The sequence below is a fragment of the Vipera berus genome, assembly GCF_964194415.1.
Source record: "Vipera berus genome assembly, chromosome: 2".
Lineage (NCBI taxonomy): Eukaryota > Metazoa > Chordata > Lepidosauria > Squamata > Viperidae > Vipera > Vipera berus.
In genome coordinates this window covers 104,310,916-104,327,040 of record NC_138203.1, presented here as the reverse complement: position 1 = coordinate 104,327,040, position 16,125 = coordinate 104,310,916, and the positions used below count along the sequence as shown (strand labels likewise).

The 16,125-nt window shown below is 46.8% G+C and overlaps 1 protein-coding gene across 2 annotated transcripts in view; it reads right to left on the bottom strand.

The window, feature by feature from the left end:
* NCAPD2 (non-SMC condensin I complex subunit D2) overlaps nucleotides 1-14,841 on the bottom strand; it is a 42,549-nt gene extending 27,708 nt beyond the window's left edge. For both annotated transcript variants that reach the window (XM_081321349.1, XM_081321350.1), the window contains exons 1-13: nucleotides 14,635-14,841; nucleotides 13,086-13,161; nucleotides 12,597-12,655; nucleotides 11,972-12,153; nucleotides 11,220-11,353; nucleotides 10,586-10,713; nucleotides 10,326-10,449; nucleotides 10,105-10,252; nucleotides 9,109-9,306; nucleotides 7,373-7,507; nucleotides 5,798-5,879; nucleotides 5,039-5,201; nucleotides 4,304-4,431 (exon numbers count right to left, since the gene is read on the bottom strand). In XM_081321349.1, coding sequence (XP_081177475.1) covers nucleotides 4,304-4,431; nucleotides 5,039-5,201; nucleotides 5,798-5,879; nucleotides 7,373-7,507; nucleotides 9,109-9,306; nucleotides 10,105-10,252; nucleotides 10,326-10,449; nucleotides 10,586-10,713; nucleotides 11,220-11,353; nucleotides 11,972-12,153; nucleotides 12,597-12,655; nucleotides 13,086-13,161; nucleotides 14,635-14,779 — 1,702 coding nt within the window. In that variant the 5' untranslated portion in view covers nucleotides 14,780-14,841. The remainder of the gene's footprint in view (nucleotides 1-4,303; nucleotides 4,432-5,038; nucleotides 5,202-5,797; nucleotides 5,880-7,372; nucleotides 7,508-9,108; nucleotides 9,307-10,104; nucleotides 10,253-10,325; nucleotides 10,450-10,585; nucleotides 10,714-11,219; nucleotides 11,354-11,971; nucleotides 12,154-12,596; nucleotides 12,656-13,085; nucleotides 13,162-14,634) is intronic.
* Between the last annotated feature and the right edge of the window lie 1,284 nt (nucleotides 14,842-16,125).

Sequence of the window (16,125 nt, the reverse complement as noted above, 5' to 3'; positions counted from 1 at the left end):
CGCTTCCTCGTTCCACGCTGCCATTCGGGGCCCGCGCGTTCCCTGGGCAAATCGCGGCACCCAGCAGGCGAGGAAACACGCCCGCTCCAGTCGCCCCCCCTTCCCTCAGGAGACGCGAAGCAACTGACCGCCCGGAACTTACCGAGGACTTGCGCGCGGCCGAGGCTTCGGTGCTTCCAGGATCGCGCGCACCTCTCCCAAGCCGCCGCCGTCCGGAGACCTGCCGAAGTTTGGGGAGATTTGGGGAGGTGCGCGCGCACCTCCCCAAACCTCCCCAAACGTCAGCAGGTCTCCGGATCTCCGTGCCTTGCCTGCCTGCTTCTTTCGCTCACCCGTGCTTTCTCTCCCCATCGCTCACCCGTGCTTTCCCCCCCCATCGCTCACCCGTGCTTTCCCCCCCCATCGCTCACCCGTGCTTTCCCCCCCCATCGCTCACCCGTGCTTTCCCCCCCATCGCTCACCCGTGCTTTCCCCCCCCATCGCTCACCCGTGCTTTCTCTCCCCATCGCTCACCCGTGCTTTCCCCCCCCATCGCTCACCCGTGCTTTCTCTCCCCATCGCTCACCCGTGCCGCCCCGAAAATGCCGCTGCCGCTCGCCCGCTTGCTCGCTTCCTCGCCCGGGGACCAGCACCAGCCAGCCAGCCCGCCGGCGAGAAGCCCGGCCCGGAGGTGAGGGGAGGGAGCGGAGTCGCTCACCCGTGCTTTCCCCCCCCATCGCTCACCCGTGCTTTCTCTCCCCATCGCTCACCCGTGCTTTCCCCCCCCATCGCTCACCCGTGCTTTCTCTCCCCATCGCTCACCCGTGCCGCCCCGAAAATGCCGCTGCCGCTCGCCCGCTTCCTCGCCCGGGGACCAGCACCAGCCAGCCAGCCCGCCGGCGAGAAGCCCGGCCCGGAGGTGAGGGGAGGGAGCGGAGTCGCTCACCCGTGCTTTCCCCCCCCCCATCGCTCACCCGTGCTTTCTCTCCCCATCAAAGATTCTTGGAAGTAATGGTTGGAAAAGTTTGCAAGTCTTTGGGAAAGTTCAAGAAGTGAAAGGAATACCCTCCTCTTGAAAGACCAGATAAGGCAGACAGGGAGATGAAGAGTTCAACCGAGTTTCCTCTTTTGTTCAGGCATCTGCACCCGCTGCTTTTAAACTCGCCTGGCGCTGCAACGGCACCCGTTTTCCCCGGCGAGTTTTCCCTACCTGGCCACTGCAGAATCGCGGCGGCGCCCCCGGAGAAGCCTACCCCGAGGCTGCGGCCGATTTTTCCTTCTCCTAGACTCTGCCGCCCAGAGCGTTGTTTCTCCCCCTCGTGCGTGCATGGGATGAGGCGAGAAACCAACAGCCTGCGTCCGTCTCTCTTTATGTATATTTCTGTATATATCTTATCTCGGGATCTAGACCTTTCGAAGGAGAAGGGGCGGCTGGAGTTCGTGAGTTGCTGTGGGACCCAAGGGTTGGGGGAAGAGAGATGGGAGGGAAAAGGGGAGAAACCTGCCGCTGGCTAGTTCTTTGTCTGATCGGGGAGCCTGAACAAAAGAGGAAACTCGGTTGAACTCTTCATCTCCCTGTCTGCCTTATCTGGCTTTTTGAAACGCACCACCGGCTGCTCCGTCCAGAAGCCCAGATTCGGGAGGGCTGCTTGGCTTCCACTTGAGCCCATCTATGTCCGCGGGCCCCCCCCCCACTACCCCTAGACCTCCGCCGCCGGCGGAGGCTGGATCCGCGCTCCGCAGCGGCAGGGCGCGGATCCAGCAGAAAGAAGCAGGCAGGCAAGGCACGGAGATCCGAAGACCTGCCGAGGTTTGGGGAGGTGCCCAAACCTCCCCAATCATCAGCAGGTCTCCGGATCTCCGTGCCTTGCCTGCCTGCTTCTTTCTGCTGGATCCGCGCCCTGCCGCTGCGGAGCGCGGATCCAGCCTCCGCCGGCGGCGGAGGTCTAGGGGTAGTGGGGGGGGGGCCCGCGGACATAGATGGGCTCAAGTGGAAGCCAAGCAGCCCTCCCGAATCTGGGCTTCTGGACGGAGCAGCCGGTGGTGCGTTTCAAAAAGCCAGATAAGGCAGACAGGGAGATGAAGAGTTCAACCGAGTTTCCTCTTTTGTTCAGGCTCCCCGATCAGACAAAGAACTAGCCAGCGGCAGGTTTCTCCCCTTTTCCCTCCCATCTCTCTTCCCCCAACCCTTGGGTCCCACAGCAACTCACGAACTCCAGCCGCCCCTTCTCCTTCGAAAGGTCTAGATCCCGAGATAAGATATATACAGAAATATACATAAAGAGAGACGGACGCAGGCTGTTGGTTTCTCGCCTCATCCCATGCACGCATGAGGGGGAGAAACAACGCTCTGGGCGGCAGAGTCTAGGAGAAGGAAAAATCGGCCGCAGCCTCGGGGTAGGCTTCTCCGGGGGCGCCGCCGCGATTCTGCAGGGGCCAGGTAGGGAAAACTCGCCGGGGGAAACGGGTGCCGTTGCAGCGCCAGGCGAGTTTAAAAGCAGCGGGTGCAGATGCCTGAACAAAAGAGGAAACTCGGTTGAACTCTTCATCTCCCTGTCTGCCTTATCTGGTCTTTCAAGAGGAGGGTATTCCTTTCACTTCTTGAACTTTCCCAAAGACTTGCAAACTTTTCCAACCATTACTTCCAAGAATCTTTGATGGGGAGAGAAAGCACGGGTGAGCGATGGGGGGGGGGAAGCACGGGTGAGCGACTCCGCTCCCTCCCCTCACCTCCGGGCCGGGCTTCTCGCCGGCGGGCTGGCTGGCTGGTGCTGGTCCCCGGGCGAGGAAGCGAGCAAGCGGGCGAGCGGCAGCGGCATTTTCGGGGCGGCACGGGTGAGCGATGGGGAGAGAAAGCACGGGTGAGCGATGGGGGGGGAAAGCACGGGTGAGCGATGGGGAGAGAAAGCACGGGTGAGCGATGGGGGGGGAAAGCACGGGTGAGCGATGGGGGGGAAAGCACGGGTGAGCGATGGGGAGAGAAAGCACGGGTGAGCGATGGGGGGGGGGGGAAAGCACGGGTGAGCGACTCCGCTCCCTCCCCTCACCTCCGGGCCGGGCTTCTCGCCGGCGGGCTGGCTGGCTGGTGCTGGTCCCCGGGCGAGGAAGCGAGCAAGCGGGCGAGCGGCAGCGGCATTTTCGGGGCGGCACGGGTGAGCGATGGGGAGAGAAAGCACGGGTGAGCGATGGGGGGGGAAAGCACGGGTGAGCGATGGGGAGAGAAAGCACGGGTGAGCGATGGGGGGGAAAGCACGGGTGAGCGATGGGGGGGAAAGCACGGGTGAGCGATGGGGGGGAAAGCACGGGTGAGCGATGGGGGGGGGAAAGCGGCAGCGGCATTTTCGGGGGCAGCGGGTGAGCGATGGGGGGGGGAAAGCGGCAGCGGCATTTTCGGGGGCAGCGGGTGAGCGATGGGGGGGGGAAAGCGGCAGCGGCATTTTCGGGGGCAGCGGGTGAGCGATGGGGGGGAAAGCGGCAGCGGCATTTTCGGGGGCAGCGGGTGAGCGATGGGGGGGGGAAAGCGGCAGCGGCGGTTGTTGGGGGCGCAGCAGGCGAGGCAGCTTCTCTCAGCAGCCTGTTCCGAACGAACGGACAGTTCTTTTTTTTTGTTGACTGGAGTATAAGCCGAAGTGGAGTTTTTCAGCCCAAAAAGTGGGCTGAAAAATTCGGCTTATACTCAAGTATATACGGTAAGTATTCTAAACGAGAAGTGACACGAGGCATTTCAGATGTAACGCCTGGATCCCACAGAGAAGAGAAAAAGGGGGCAATTTAGCTCTCCAAACATCAATGTATCTTTTTTTAAAATAATAATAATAATAATAATAATTTCCCTATCTACTTTGTACATAAAGAGTAAAAGGTAAAGGTAAAGGTTCCCCCGCACATGCGTGCTAGTCGTTTCCAAATCTAGGGGCCGGTGCTCATCTCCGTTTCAAAGCCAAAAAAAGAGCCAGCGCTTGTCCGAGGACGTCTCCGTGGTCATGTGGCCGGCATGACTAGACGCCAAAGGCGCACGGAACGCTGTTACCTTCCCACCGGAGTGGTCCCTATTTTTCTACTTGCATTTTTACGTGCTTTCAAACTGCTAGGTTGGCAGAAGCTGGGACGAGTAACAGGTGCTCACTCTGTTACGCGGCACTCGGGATTCGACCTGCCAAACTGCCGACCTTCTGATCGACAAGCTCAGCGTCCTAACCCACTGAGCCACCGCGTCCCATAAAGAGAACAGGCATCAAACTAACAATCATTACTACCATTTATAACTGGAATTTTCTAGAATCAACCAAACAGCATATTAAGTGGAGCAGCATTAGAGGATTACCAAGATATAAGGCTCTCAGCACACTCAGGATAAAGTTTTTCTCATCTTCCTTTGTTCCTGGTCTGTCAGAGAAGGGCTCCAGACCTTGGAACTGTCGCATACCATCTCGTGTCAGACAGATGGCATCCCTATATTAGGAAATAAATGCAGAAAAGCCAAACTTTATTTAGCTATTTCTTACCAGTTCATCTAACCTTTGAAAAGTGTAGTGTACTTCAAAGTATTAGTCTAATAACTATACAGGTAGCCCTCACTTAATGACTGGTCGCTTAGCAACTATTCAAAGTTACAATGAATTCAGAAGTTATTCACAACCTGCCCTCAAAGGTTTGCCTGCTCAGGCTCTCCTGCGCTCATGCTATTGGGCACTTGGCTCGCATTTCTGATCAGTTGCAGCATTCCTCGGTCATGTGACTCTGATTTGCAACTTGTTTTTCCTGTGTCTTCCAGCAGAAAATGGAAAAGAACCCCCCCCACACACACATCCAATATGCTGGACTTGTTTAACGGCTATGCAGTTTGCTTAATGACTGCAGCGACTCACTTAATGACTGTCACAAAAATGTAAAAATCAATTCAGGGCACTTGATGACTCATGTAATGACCACAATGACTTAGGGCTCAAACTCCAGGCTCAATTGTGGTGGCAGTAAGTGAATGGTTACCTGTAAACAGCTCCAAAGTTTCTGTATTACATTCAGAACAGAAGCTCCCCTATCCCGGCAGTTTACTCACTTGTAATTGGATTTCCTCAACAGCTGGACAATATTGTTGATTAGCTGGGCTGGATCATTTGTCTCAAGGCCATGTTCCTCCTCTGAGTCTAGGCAGTTCTTCAGAGTCGCCTGGAGCTCTGGTTGCATTGCTTCCCATTCCTCCTCAGGGGAGATGACCACCTCTGTGAGGCGAATGGAAGAATCGGTTATAGTTTTCCATTCCTACGGCGATCATTACTATTTACAGAAGGAATATTGGAGAATCAACAAGGATGGTGTTGAAACAATCCCTCTTTTAACTGTTTCCAGGCTAAAATATCAGGTTTCTGTTCAAAAGTGACGGTGGACTTTTCTGTCACTGAGACAAACTGATTGCCATGAAATAGGGGTGCTAAGCAGTCCCGAGGAAGAACAGGAACTTAGGATAGTGAGGCCATAAGGACCGGTGGTCCAAGCATGGCTGTGAGATTGAGATATCATGAATCCTATTAGCACCAGAGTAGGATTCTGCCTTTCCTGTTTCATGTTACAACTGATTTTAACTTTGCAATTTCTTCTTCCCCTCCCTTTTAAAACCATGTCTATCCACCTTATCCACCCTCTCTAGACCTATGGCATAGATCAGTCATGTCAAACTCACGATGTCACATGACATCACGCGATGTATCGGGACTTCCCCCCCCCATTGGCGGCAATGGGGTGAGCGTTGTTTTGGCGTGACACATCCGGCCCGTGGGCCGGCAGTTTGACATGCCTGGCATAGATGAAAGCACATTACCGACTGTGGTTCTGCATTTCTTCATTTCTTGGAGTTTTTGCTTCTCCTTTTCAAGAAGTTCAGTCAGGTCAGTGCAGCTCAACTGTAAAAGTGAGATGTTTATATTAGCTTCGTTAATACTTCTATTTTCATATTCTCATGAGAGCTTATTTCTTTTATCACCGAATATATTAATGTGATGGAATGACTGGTAGCAGATTCGAGGAAATGAGTCAACTTTTAAAAACCCATCTTAGAAGAAAACCACAGTAGCCACTTATTCCAGAACAGCTCATCCTGCCCCCTATAATGAAGGCAGGCAAAGAGAAAATTAAGGCACCATTCTGAGCCAAGCTCCTATTTTTTACCAGCTGCCGAGAACTAAAAAGAGCCTTATTCATAAGAGAGAGAAAATGAGGTGCAGGTAGCCCACGACTTACAACCATTCATTTAATGACCGTCCAAAGTTACAATGGCACTGAAAAAGTGACTTATGACCAGTTCTCATACTTACAGCATCCCAAGGGTCATGTGACCAAAATCCAGGCACCTGGCATGTGTTTATATGCATGTGATCACCATTTGCGACCTTCTCATTTGGGTTCTGACAAGCAAAGTCAGTGGGGAAAGCCAGACTCACTTAACAACCACATGATTCACTTAACAACTGCACTGATTTGCTTAACAACTGTGACAAAAAAGGTCGTAAAAGTGGGGCGTGACTCACTTAACTGCCTTGCTTAGCAAAGGAAACGTTGGGCTACCTGTACTATGGTAGAAAAATGCCTTGGCCGATGGCATGATGACTATAGGGCAGGGGTGTCAAACTCAATTTCACTGAGGGCCGCATCAGCATTGCGGTTGCCCTCAGGGGGCCGGGTGGGTATGGCCAGGGTGGGCGTGGCCTACTGGGTGGGCGTGGCTAGAGTGCGTATGGCCTACTGGGTGGGCGTGGCCAGCTCTACATCGTTCGCATCAAGGGTGCCTATGGGGGCCTGGGCAGGAGTGGGACAGATCTGAGGGTCTCTGGCAGGAGGAGGGTCTCTGGGCCAGGGCCAAGGCAATGGGGGCCGGTCCCTCACTGTTTCCAGGATGGCTTCGCGGGCCACATGAAACCACTTTGCGGGCCGAATCCGGCCCCCGGGCCTTGTGTTTGACATGTCTGCTATAGGGGAACTGCCAACTAGGCTAGAGGGAGGGGATCAAGGAAAGGCTGAGCTTGGAGTTGTTACACTGCCACAAACAGCAGAAGCATGAGCTCCCCCAGAATCCATGAAGCCTTATCTGGTTACTCTCAGGGGAAGCAAGCAGTTTGGTGAGATTCTTGTAACCATAGATGACAAACAATAAAGTTTCGGCCTGAGGCTTTTCACAAGTGGTTCTGGTTGCTTGTGCCTGGCAATGACCCTTTTACTAATGTTTTGTTTTTCTTCCGCACTGCGTTCTGCTTTCCTCTATTCAAGGTATTTTGCCCTATACTTTTTTTTTAAGCCAGCAAAATGAGCAGAAACTCATTTGCAGAAGATGAGAATAGGTGAAGAGTAATGAAAAATACTGCAGTAAACATTTGCAGAGAAATAGATTCATAAAGCTTACCTTGCAAGAGAAAGGATTGTTGGAAAGGAAGGCAGAGAGCAGTTGAATAGCATTCTTAACCACCGTTACTGCTTTGTCCTGTAGCCGACCTACAGCAAGGCACACAACCGCTTGGAATCTAGTTAAGGGCAGAGCCTATAGCAAAAAGAGAAGATATTTGATACAACTGATACAATCACGACAGTAAGGACATATTTCTTCTGCAGAACCAGTATCCCTCCCTAACAAGTTCTCAACTCTGCTCAGACACTGGCTGTGATAAATATTTTCTTCCATCTGGAGATACGTGGAAGACTTAAGATATACAGTGCAAACTTTCATTTTCTCTAGCAGCATGGACGGTTTTGCTAGAGAAAAATATGGAAGGAACAGTTGTAGCCTATTTTCACTGCTAGATAGCAAATAGTAAGTGCACATCTGAAATTAGCCTGTTATCCTTATATGAATTGCTTATAAAGTATGAACTTACTGGATACAGAGAAAATGGAAGGCAAGCATTTCCAAGAAAACTGTTAAAAACTTTCTATTTTACAGTGTTATAATTTACAAAAAAGTAATGTTTTGGAGTGTTTCTGACATCAGGTAAGAGGAACAAAACCAGTGCTGTGCTCACTGGGAGCTGGAACTTTGAAAAATAATTCTGCAACAGGGCACTTGATGCCGGAATATGGGTGTTTACTCAGAATTGAGTCTCCCCTGTTTCACTGGAGCTTTCGTATAAATACAAAAAGATCTCCATCCCAGGTCCACACTCACTGAAGGCTGAAAAGCACACCTTACTTGCATAACAGTGATGTTACACGTGCCACCTGAGGGGCCTCCAAAACTGCCCACACCACTGGACCAATTGTAGCTTCCAAATATTCTTCAATGGTAGCCCCATGTAGAGCACATTGTAATAATCAAAGGGGAATATATGTAGTTCTTGTTTTCACCACTACTCCTTTTAGTATTTTAACTATTTTTTAAATGCTACTATTGTTCTTCAGCTACTTCACTGTATTCTTCATTTATGTTTTAGGCTGATGATGTATTTTTTGTGGTAAACTGTTTTGCATTTTGTGAAGGACAGTAGAAATATAAAATATTTTACACAAAGTAGTTAACTTTCAAATCTCTTATCCAAAGTCCTTATCTCTGGATGGTTTGTTCCTTTGATAGGAATATGCAAATAAAGCTTAAATTCCCCTCCATAGGCAGGCAGCCATTAAATTTGTTTGCCTGGCTCCATGTCAAGAAAGTGTGTTTGCTCAAACTATTTAGTACAGAAGTCCCTCTGAATTATTATAGCCTAATTTAAAATAATAAAAGACTTTAGTAGCATCTTAGTTAACCTAATTAAGTTCAAAAAGTATTTGTTGGAGAGCAACTATCTGAAATGGGAGGAGGGCTTATTTATTTAGAAAATTTATATAACTGCCTACCTGCTCACAGCCACTCTGGGTAGCTTAGCAAGCAATAAAAACACAGCATGGGGAAAGAAAAGAAAAACAATAACCACCCCACCCCCGCCTTAAGCGAGGAATCAGCCTGGACTCCCTATGTAAACACAAGAGGGCTAGGTCTGACACTCCCCCCCCCAATGCCTTACAGCCTTATCTAGTCTTTCCCAGGCGAAAGGTAGCGTTTGGGGAGATTCTTGTAACTATACGCAAAGAATACTAAAGTAGCCAGTTTGAACCCTAAATGTGTGCGTTTGGTTGTTCGCGCCTGATGGTATTTTCTTCAAAACTCACTTTCTGTTGCACAATTCGGGTAAAGAGCTGAAGCACACGACTGCGCACAAAGCTACTGATATCACATGTGTGTGCCTGCAGAGTATCCAAGAACTGATCCCTTGTATTTCTGGCAGCTTCTTCCAGTTGCTCCCCATTCAGCACTTGTAACAGCATCTCTGCCATAGCAGCCAAAATGGCATTACGCATTCCATAACTCTGCAGAATTAGAACATGGTTCAGAATGACATCTGAAACTTGCAAACCAAAATACGATATGCTCAGAGAGCAAAAACCCCAAAAGCAGCTTTAAATTTGAAACAAATTTAATTGATTCATCTATGCAAGAATCTCAGGCCAAAAGCTCTTTACAACAGTAGCTTTCTGCTAGACTGGACTTACTGATAGTGAATTGCTAAATGAGAAAAGGCAACGAAAAGTGAAAATTTGCTGAGTTTTTGGTGAGCCAAATATATACTTGCAATAATTGCTGAGTAAAGTCCTTCTGGGCCTTGCACTCTTTAGTATCCCTGTGCTTCCACATGCAGCATCAGTTTAATAGACTTGTATCTTGTTATATTTATTCAAAAAAGGTTCTAGAGTTAAACACTGCAAGCAAGAGACTTGCAAGCAAATAAATACATCATTGAAATTTTCAGGCTTTTTTCCACAAGATATCAGGTAGAAGTATCCACCTGAGGAAGCCAAGCAGGCTTACAAGGGAAAAAGCAGAAATCCGAGTGTTTATTCAACTCGGAAGAGAGGACAAATGATGGTTCTGAACCTATTAAGACACAACAGAGCCCACAGCAGAGACAAAATTAGAAATAAAAGCTTGTGTTAAAAAAAAAGGGGGGGGGAGAGATTCAGTTTGCTTAAAAAGGAAAGCACCAGGTTCAGCATAAGTTCATTAAGTTTTTTCCCCCAAGATTTCCAGCCAATGAAAATAGGAAGTTATTTATTTCATTCTCATATACGGTACTTTCTATATGCAAAATATAGTCTCTGTGAAACAACCTCCCCATCCAGGTGATGCAACAGGACACTCATGTTGGCCAGAACAATAGCTGGTGTTCGTTCAGCGAGTTCTGTCAAGAAGGCAGCGTAGCCCTTCATCCCAGAAGCATCTCGAGCCAATTCTTGAGGGCATTTCTGTCCAATTTCCCTGAACAATGAATCAGAAGTCAGTGATTCACGCTGCTGAGAATTGCAAGAAAGACAGAAGAAGCCTCTCTTACCTTAATATCTCCCCCACAATACTCTTCATACCATATTCCTTGGTCCACACAGTTACAGCCTCCACAAATACTGAAGCTAAGTGTTCAAAGTGCTGAAGCATCTGTGTGACTTTCAGAGTGGCACCTATCAAAGAGAACTGTGGTAAGAGAAGACCGTACAGTATAAATTAGGATGGCTCAGATTAGCCATTTATGGCTCAGAAATTAGACCTATTTCAGTATTTGGCCGGCTCCAGAGTAAAAGAAAAGAATGGACTTACTGAGCATATGGTCATATCGAAATAGAGCAACACCCAGGAGATGAATCACTGTGTCTCTTGTAGGCTGATGCCTCTGGTAGCTAATGCTAGGATTTTCCAGGATACGATAGAAACAGCCAGTTATCAAACTGAAAAGAAAGTCAAAATAAGAGTTAGAGTAGGAGGATATTGCAATGAAGTATTTTAAGTATGTTTTATCAGAGAGGTGCAATAATTCAGTGGCTTAAAAGACGTCAGAGAAGGTCTGGGCTTTGCTGTCCTATCACTGCATGGCAGAGTGATCTCCTGTCATTTGCCACAACCCTTGCCAACCTAGCAGTCCGAAAGCATGTAAGTGCAAGTAGATAAACTGGTACGTCTTTGGACAGCACTGCTCAATGGCCTAGAAATGGAGATGAGCACTGGCCCCTAAAATTGGCTATGACTAAGAGTAAAACCTGCAAGGACTCCTTTACCTTTTACAATCCTATCAAGATGTACTTAGCGTTTAAAAAACAAACTATGTTTTCTTCCTGGCTCACATGAATCATAATCATTTTCTTCTTTTCTGATCTGACCGACCCTCCACTTTCCTCCAGCCCACTGACGTTTTGTCTAAAAATAGCTTTCCATTCAACCTTTTTCATTTCTATACCTTACAAACTCTTCTTCCACTACCAAGCCATTCCACAGCAGATGAAGATCCAACTGAAGTAATTGTGTGAACAGTTGTATAATTGATTGCCTTTCTTCCTCCCAAGCAAAGCCTTTAGTCTGGTTTTTCTTGCTCTGTAAAACAAATCCAGAACATCAATTTAAGAAAAGACATGCATGAAAGCTATGTATGTGAAGGTCACGTTCAGAAATTATATTAGTTGCCTCTGTTGATTTCAGTTCTGGATGTATCCAGATTTGCTTATGTTAAATATTTACACATTCTCAATTGATTGCCTGTAGATTCTTCCTATAAGGCAGAGCCTATTCAAGATCTGAGAGTTGAGCTGCCAATGTGTTTGGGATAGCAAAAATAAGAATGGGATATTTGACAGCTCCACTCACACAATTTAATATAGGTTTACAAAATGTTTACTAAAAGATTTACTAAGAACATAAAAACTAATACAAACTAATAAAGAGTAGAAGGAGCAAAGAAAAAAGTGCAGAAATAAAAAATAATAAAAAATAGAAGCTTCTGATTATCTTTTACTCTACGAGTACAAAATTATATTTTAAAATATCACATAAATTTCAATATGGATACATAACATATCCTCTAACTGACATTGCTGGAGTCACTGAAGAAGACAACCAGTAAAACTGAAATTAATCAGATTTCAGGGCAACAGATTTAAAGGGGAAAAAGCTGCCCGGAAGTAAACATCTAGCAAACAGATACAAGCCACCTACCTTCCCCTTGGAATCCAATCCCACTAGATTGGTCTTGCCAGATTCCGTTTCAAATGCCTCCACTAGCCGTACCAGAATATAACAATTCATCTTTAGAGCATTAAGATGGAGAACCCGAAGGGATGATGTCAGGTCTGAATCATTCAGGATGGTTGTCAGGGCACTGGATTGACTAGTCACAACTAAAAGGAGAAGTAGGAAGGTACCATCTTCAGACACGCTCTCAACAGATATTTGTTCTAAATGTGAATTCAGGACAGCTTTCAGATTACCAAAGACTTGTGCTCATGGTATCCTATCAGCATAAGCCTGGTGCAACCAGCAACCCATTACCCAGGCACACTAGATTTATCCTGTATCCACCCCCCTGACCACCTCTTGCAATACTATGCAAATGATGGATCTCTCATTCCAAAAAGATGGAAGACAGAAGGAATGGGATGTCCTGTAGGTCTGCCCTTACAGTGAACACACATTACTCTGCATTGACCACCAAGATTACAGACCATTATGCAAGGAACAGGCTGAGGGAGCAACCTGCTGATGAGGTCACATTTGCCTTGTTATCATCATTTAGCTGCAGTAAGAACTTGTATTTCCTATGCTATTATTAGACCATAATCACCTTTCATCATCAGTTCTAAGGCACCTTCCTTAATCGCAGTATCTACAGTCCTGAAGTAGCTGCAAAACATGAATATTAAGTTAAAACACATTACTTTTAAAGAGTTCCACGTATTCCCATTTATCTAAAGTTGCCATTGTACATTCAGCTTGTGTTAATTTTGGAAACAGAACTTCTGGGAACATTTCAGAAATTTCCCATAATACATCTAAGATGTCCAAAGCCCAGTTACAAATCATTTATATCATACATAATACTTTTCAGTCTCAACCCTCTCTCTTTGCCATTTAGCAAACTGGGTACAGGAAATTAAATGGCTTCTTTAGCAAAATGACTAATTAGGACAGAAAGAATTCCCTTGTCATTTTCTTTACATGTTTAATTCTTTCAATGCTGCTACCACATATGAACACGGCTTCCTATGATGTACTTCTCAATCCTAAGACCAAAGCTCCCTCCAACAATACCAGTAGTAACATGCAGACTCACTGTAGAATACTGAAAAGAGTATCAAAATGCTGCAGGATAGCAAGCGCTCCTTGTGTTTGGAATGCTGTCCGAAATACTGCAGAAAGAAAATCCATGTGTGAGAAATGCCAACTCCAGATCAATTGGCAGAAGATAGCTTTGAACCTATGTGCAGATTTCTAGATGGTTTAAACAAGGACATCATAATTGTAACAGATACAACAACAAACATAATTCTTTAAATAAAGCTGTCAAAGTGAAAAAGCATGGAATGGATTGTATGTGCAGAACCACAAACTCATTAAATTTTTGGTACTCAAAATTCTTGAGTTCAGAATATCTTGTACATCAAGAGGCAGTTAGTGAACCATGATTTTATTAATCGAGATCATGTATGCCTAATTCTCACTTAGAAAAAACTTACTAGAACTGCTCCTTAATCATTTTATACGCTGCTGCAGGGTATGTAGTTACATTAAAAAAAATCATAAATCATAACAACTCAAAAAAGCCTGCTTCATCCTGTGATTTGCTTGCTTTTGATACTGTAATATGGTACGTGAACTTTGCTATAATGCCTTACTTAACACACTTTAGGGACGCGGTGGCTCAGTGGGTTAGGACGCTGAGCTTGTCGATCAGAAGGTTGGCAGTTTGGCGGGTCAAATCCCGAGTGCCGCGTAACAGAGTGAGCGCCTGTTACTCATCCCAGCTTCTGCCAACCTAGCAGTTCGAAAGCACGTAAAAATGCAAGTAGAAAAATAGGGACCACTACGGTGGGAAGGTAACAGCGTTCCGTGCACCTTTGGTGTCTAGTCATGCCGGCCACATGACCACGGAGACGTCCTCAGACAAGCGCTGGCTCTTTGGCTTTGAAATGGAGATGAGCAATGGGAAACGACTAGCACGCATGTGCGGGGGAACCTTTACCTAACACACTTTAGCTTAAACATTAGCTTATTTTTAAGGAACTTAACTTTGGTCTTTCCAATTTTCTGAAACGTATACCTTGCTGAAGCTAATGTAGATCTGTTCTGTCTTGCTTAGATCATATGTATTTTGGTGCAGAATACAAATGCACTACATAACCAGAGTAATAAAATGGGTGTTACATAATTTCAAAAAGGGTAAAAAATTACACCCTAAAAGTGTGCCGTTTATTATATAATCACTAAATGCACCACCACCTAAATATCTGCTATCCTGAATTATCCAACCTACCCGATTCTTGTTTACTTCGGGATACCTGACAGCACCGTCTAAGACAGGGGTAGGCAACCTCGGCTCTTTTATGACTCATGGACTTCAACTCCCAGAATTCCTGAGCCAGCCAAGCTGGCTCAGGAATTCTGGGAGTTGAGGTCCATGAGTCATAAAAGAGCCGAGGTTGCCTACCCCTGGTCTAAGAACTGATTGTTAGTCAGTGCTGCCTCTGTCGCTGCTTTGATGGAAAGGCACGACTCACATTAATTACTCGCTTTCCTCCTTCCCATTTCACGGGACTTCGACTTGCACACAAACACGAGGAGTCTCCAGGAGACTATTTCCCCTTCCCGCTTCTCCCACTAACCTGCCAGCTGTCCCGGGAGCTGTCTGACGGGCAGCACTTCCTGCACCGTGTACTGCAGGGACCCCGCGCTGCGAAGCAAGTCGGTCGGAGACAGAGGCAAATGGAACTCCCAAGCGGGAGGCGAAAGCGAAGTCGGGTCGGCCATAATCCCGCCGATCCGCAGCCTAATGGGAGGCAAACCGGGCCTCAAACGCCCGCACTCCGATGCTCGGCGCCAGGCAGAATTCAGAGCATCGTAGATTTTGGAACGCAGGACCGACGGGCGCGACCTCTCGTGAAGCCGGCTCGACGGCAGAACCGAGGGAAAAATCAAACTTGGCCTGCACCTCTCACGCGCACTTGCAGACCAATAAGGGAAGGGAAAACGAGGCGCCAAGAGTTCGAATAATGTCCTCTCGCCCAATCAGGTGGTTCTTTGAAAGCTCCACAGCCAATCGCTTTAAAGGACGATCGTTGTCTCGTGGCCCGCAATCGAATCCGCAAAAGGACAGGCGCGCTTCGGAAGGCGAAGAGTTATGAAAAAGCATAGAGTTACATTTGTGCTGAAGTCTGAGTTTCTTACGGTGCTGATTGGTTCTATTTTTTTATTTCTTTGCGTACACAGTGGGGCTCCCATCTTAAAAAAATAAAATCAAGGTGTCGTCTTTATTTCAACCTTCATATGTTTTGTAACCCATCAAACAGCTTCTGAAATACTTTTAAATGCTCGCAAATAGAAACCATGTTTGCAATAGTGGCGAATATCTGTGGGTTGGTATCCGAACGTCTCGTTATCAGGCTAAGTAACATCTTCAGCGGGGTTTAGGGGATTCTATACTCGCCATAAAAACAATGTAATTTATTTCGAGGGGAAATTTATTTCGTCGTAGGAAATCGGAATAGTTCACGATAAGCTTGCTAAGTATTTCAACTAATACAGTACAACTCCGCAATTGCTGGGAACGTATTTTCCAAATTGTATTTTCAATGCACGGAGTGGCCAGTTGTATTTGAATGGTTGAAATATCTATATACATTTCAAAAGTAAACTTTGTACCATGGTAACTTCCATGGTGGATAAACTTTTCCTTTTATGTAAACAAACAGCTCCTTATTTTTCTCCATTGTTCTCTGCAGGCAGGGCTCAATGTCTGCCTTGGATGAAATAATGAATTATTTCAGCTTGAACTGGATAATCTCTTTAATTAGAACAGTGAAGAATCTCGTTTCACATGGAAGATTTAGTTCAGTATTTTTGAAATTTGGGGACTTTAAGACGCGTACATTTCAACTGCCAATAAGAACAGTCTGAAAAGTTCCCAAGTTTAAAAAAATCACTGATTTAGTCATTCAACCCGTCCGTGGAGCAGAATCCTGCTATTGGGAGAAGAAAGAAAAGAGAGAACGAATAAAAAAGAATTAAACAGAATAGTTAAAAAGAATCGACTATCATGATGTTTAATAAAATAGTGTCCAAGAATGCAAGACAGACATTATTGCCTTGAGGTCTTG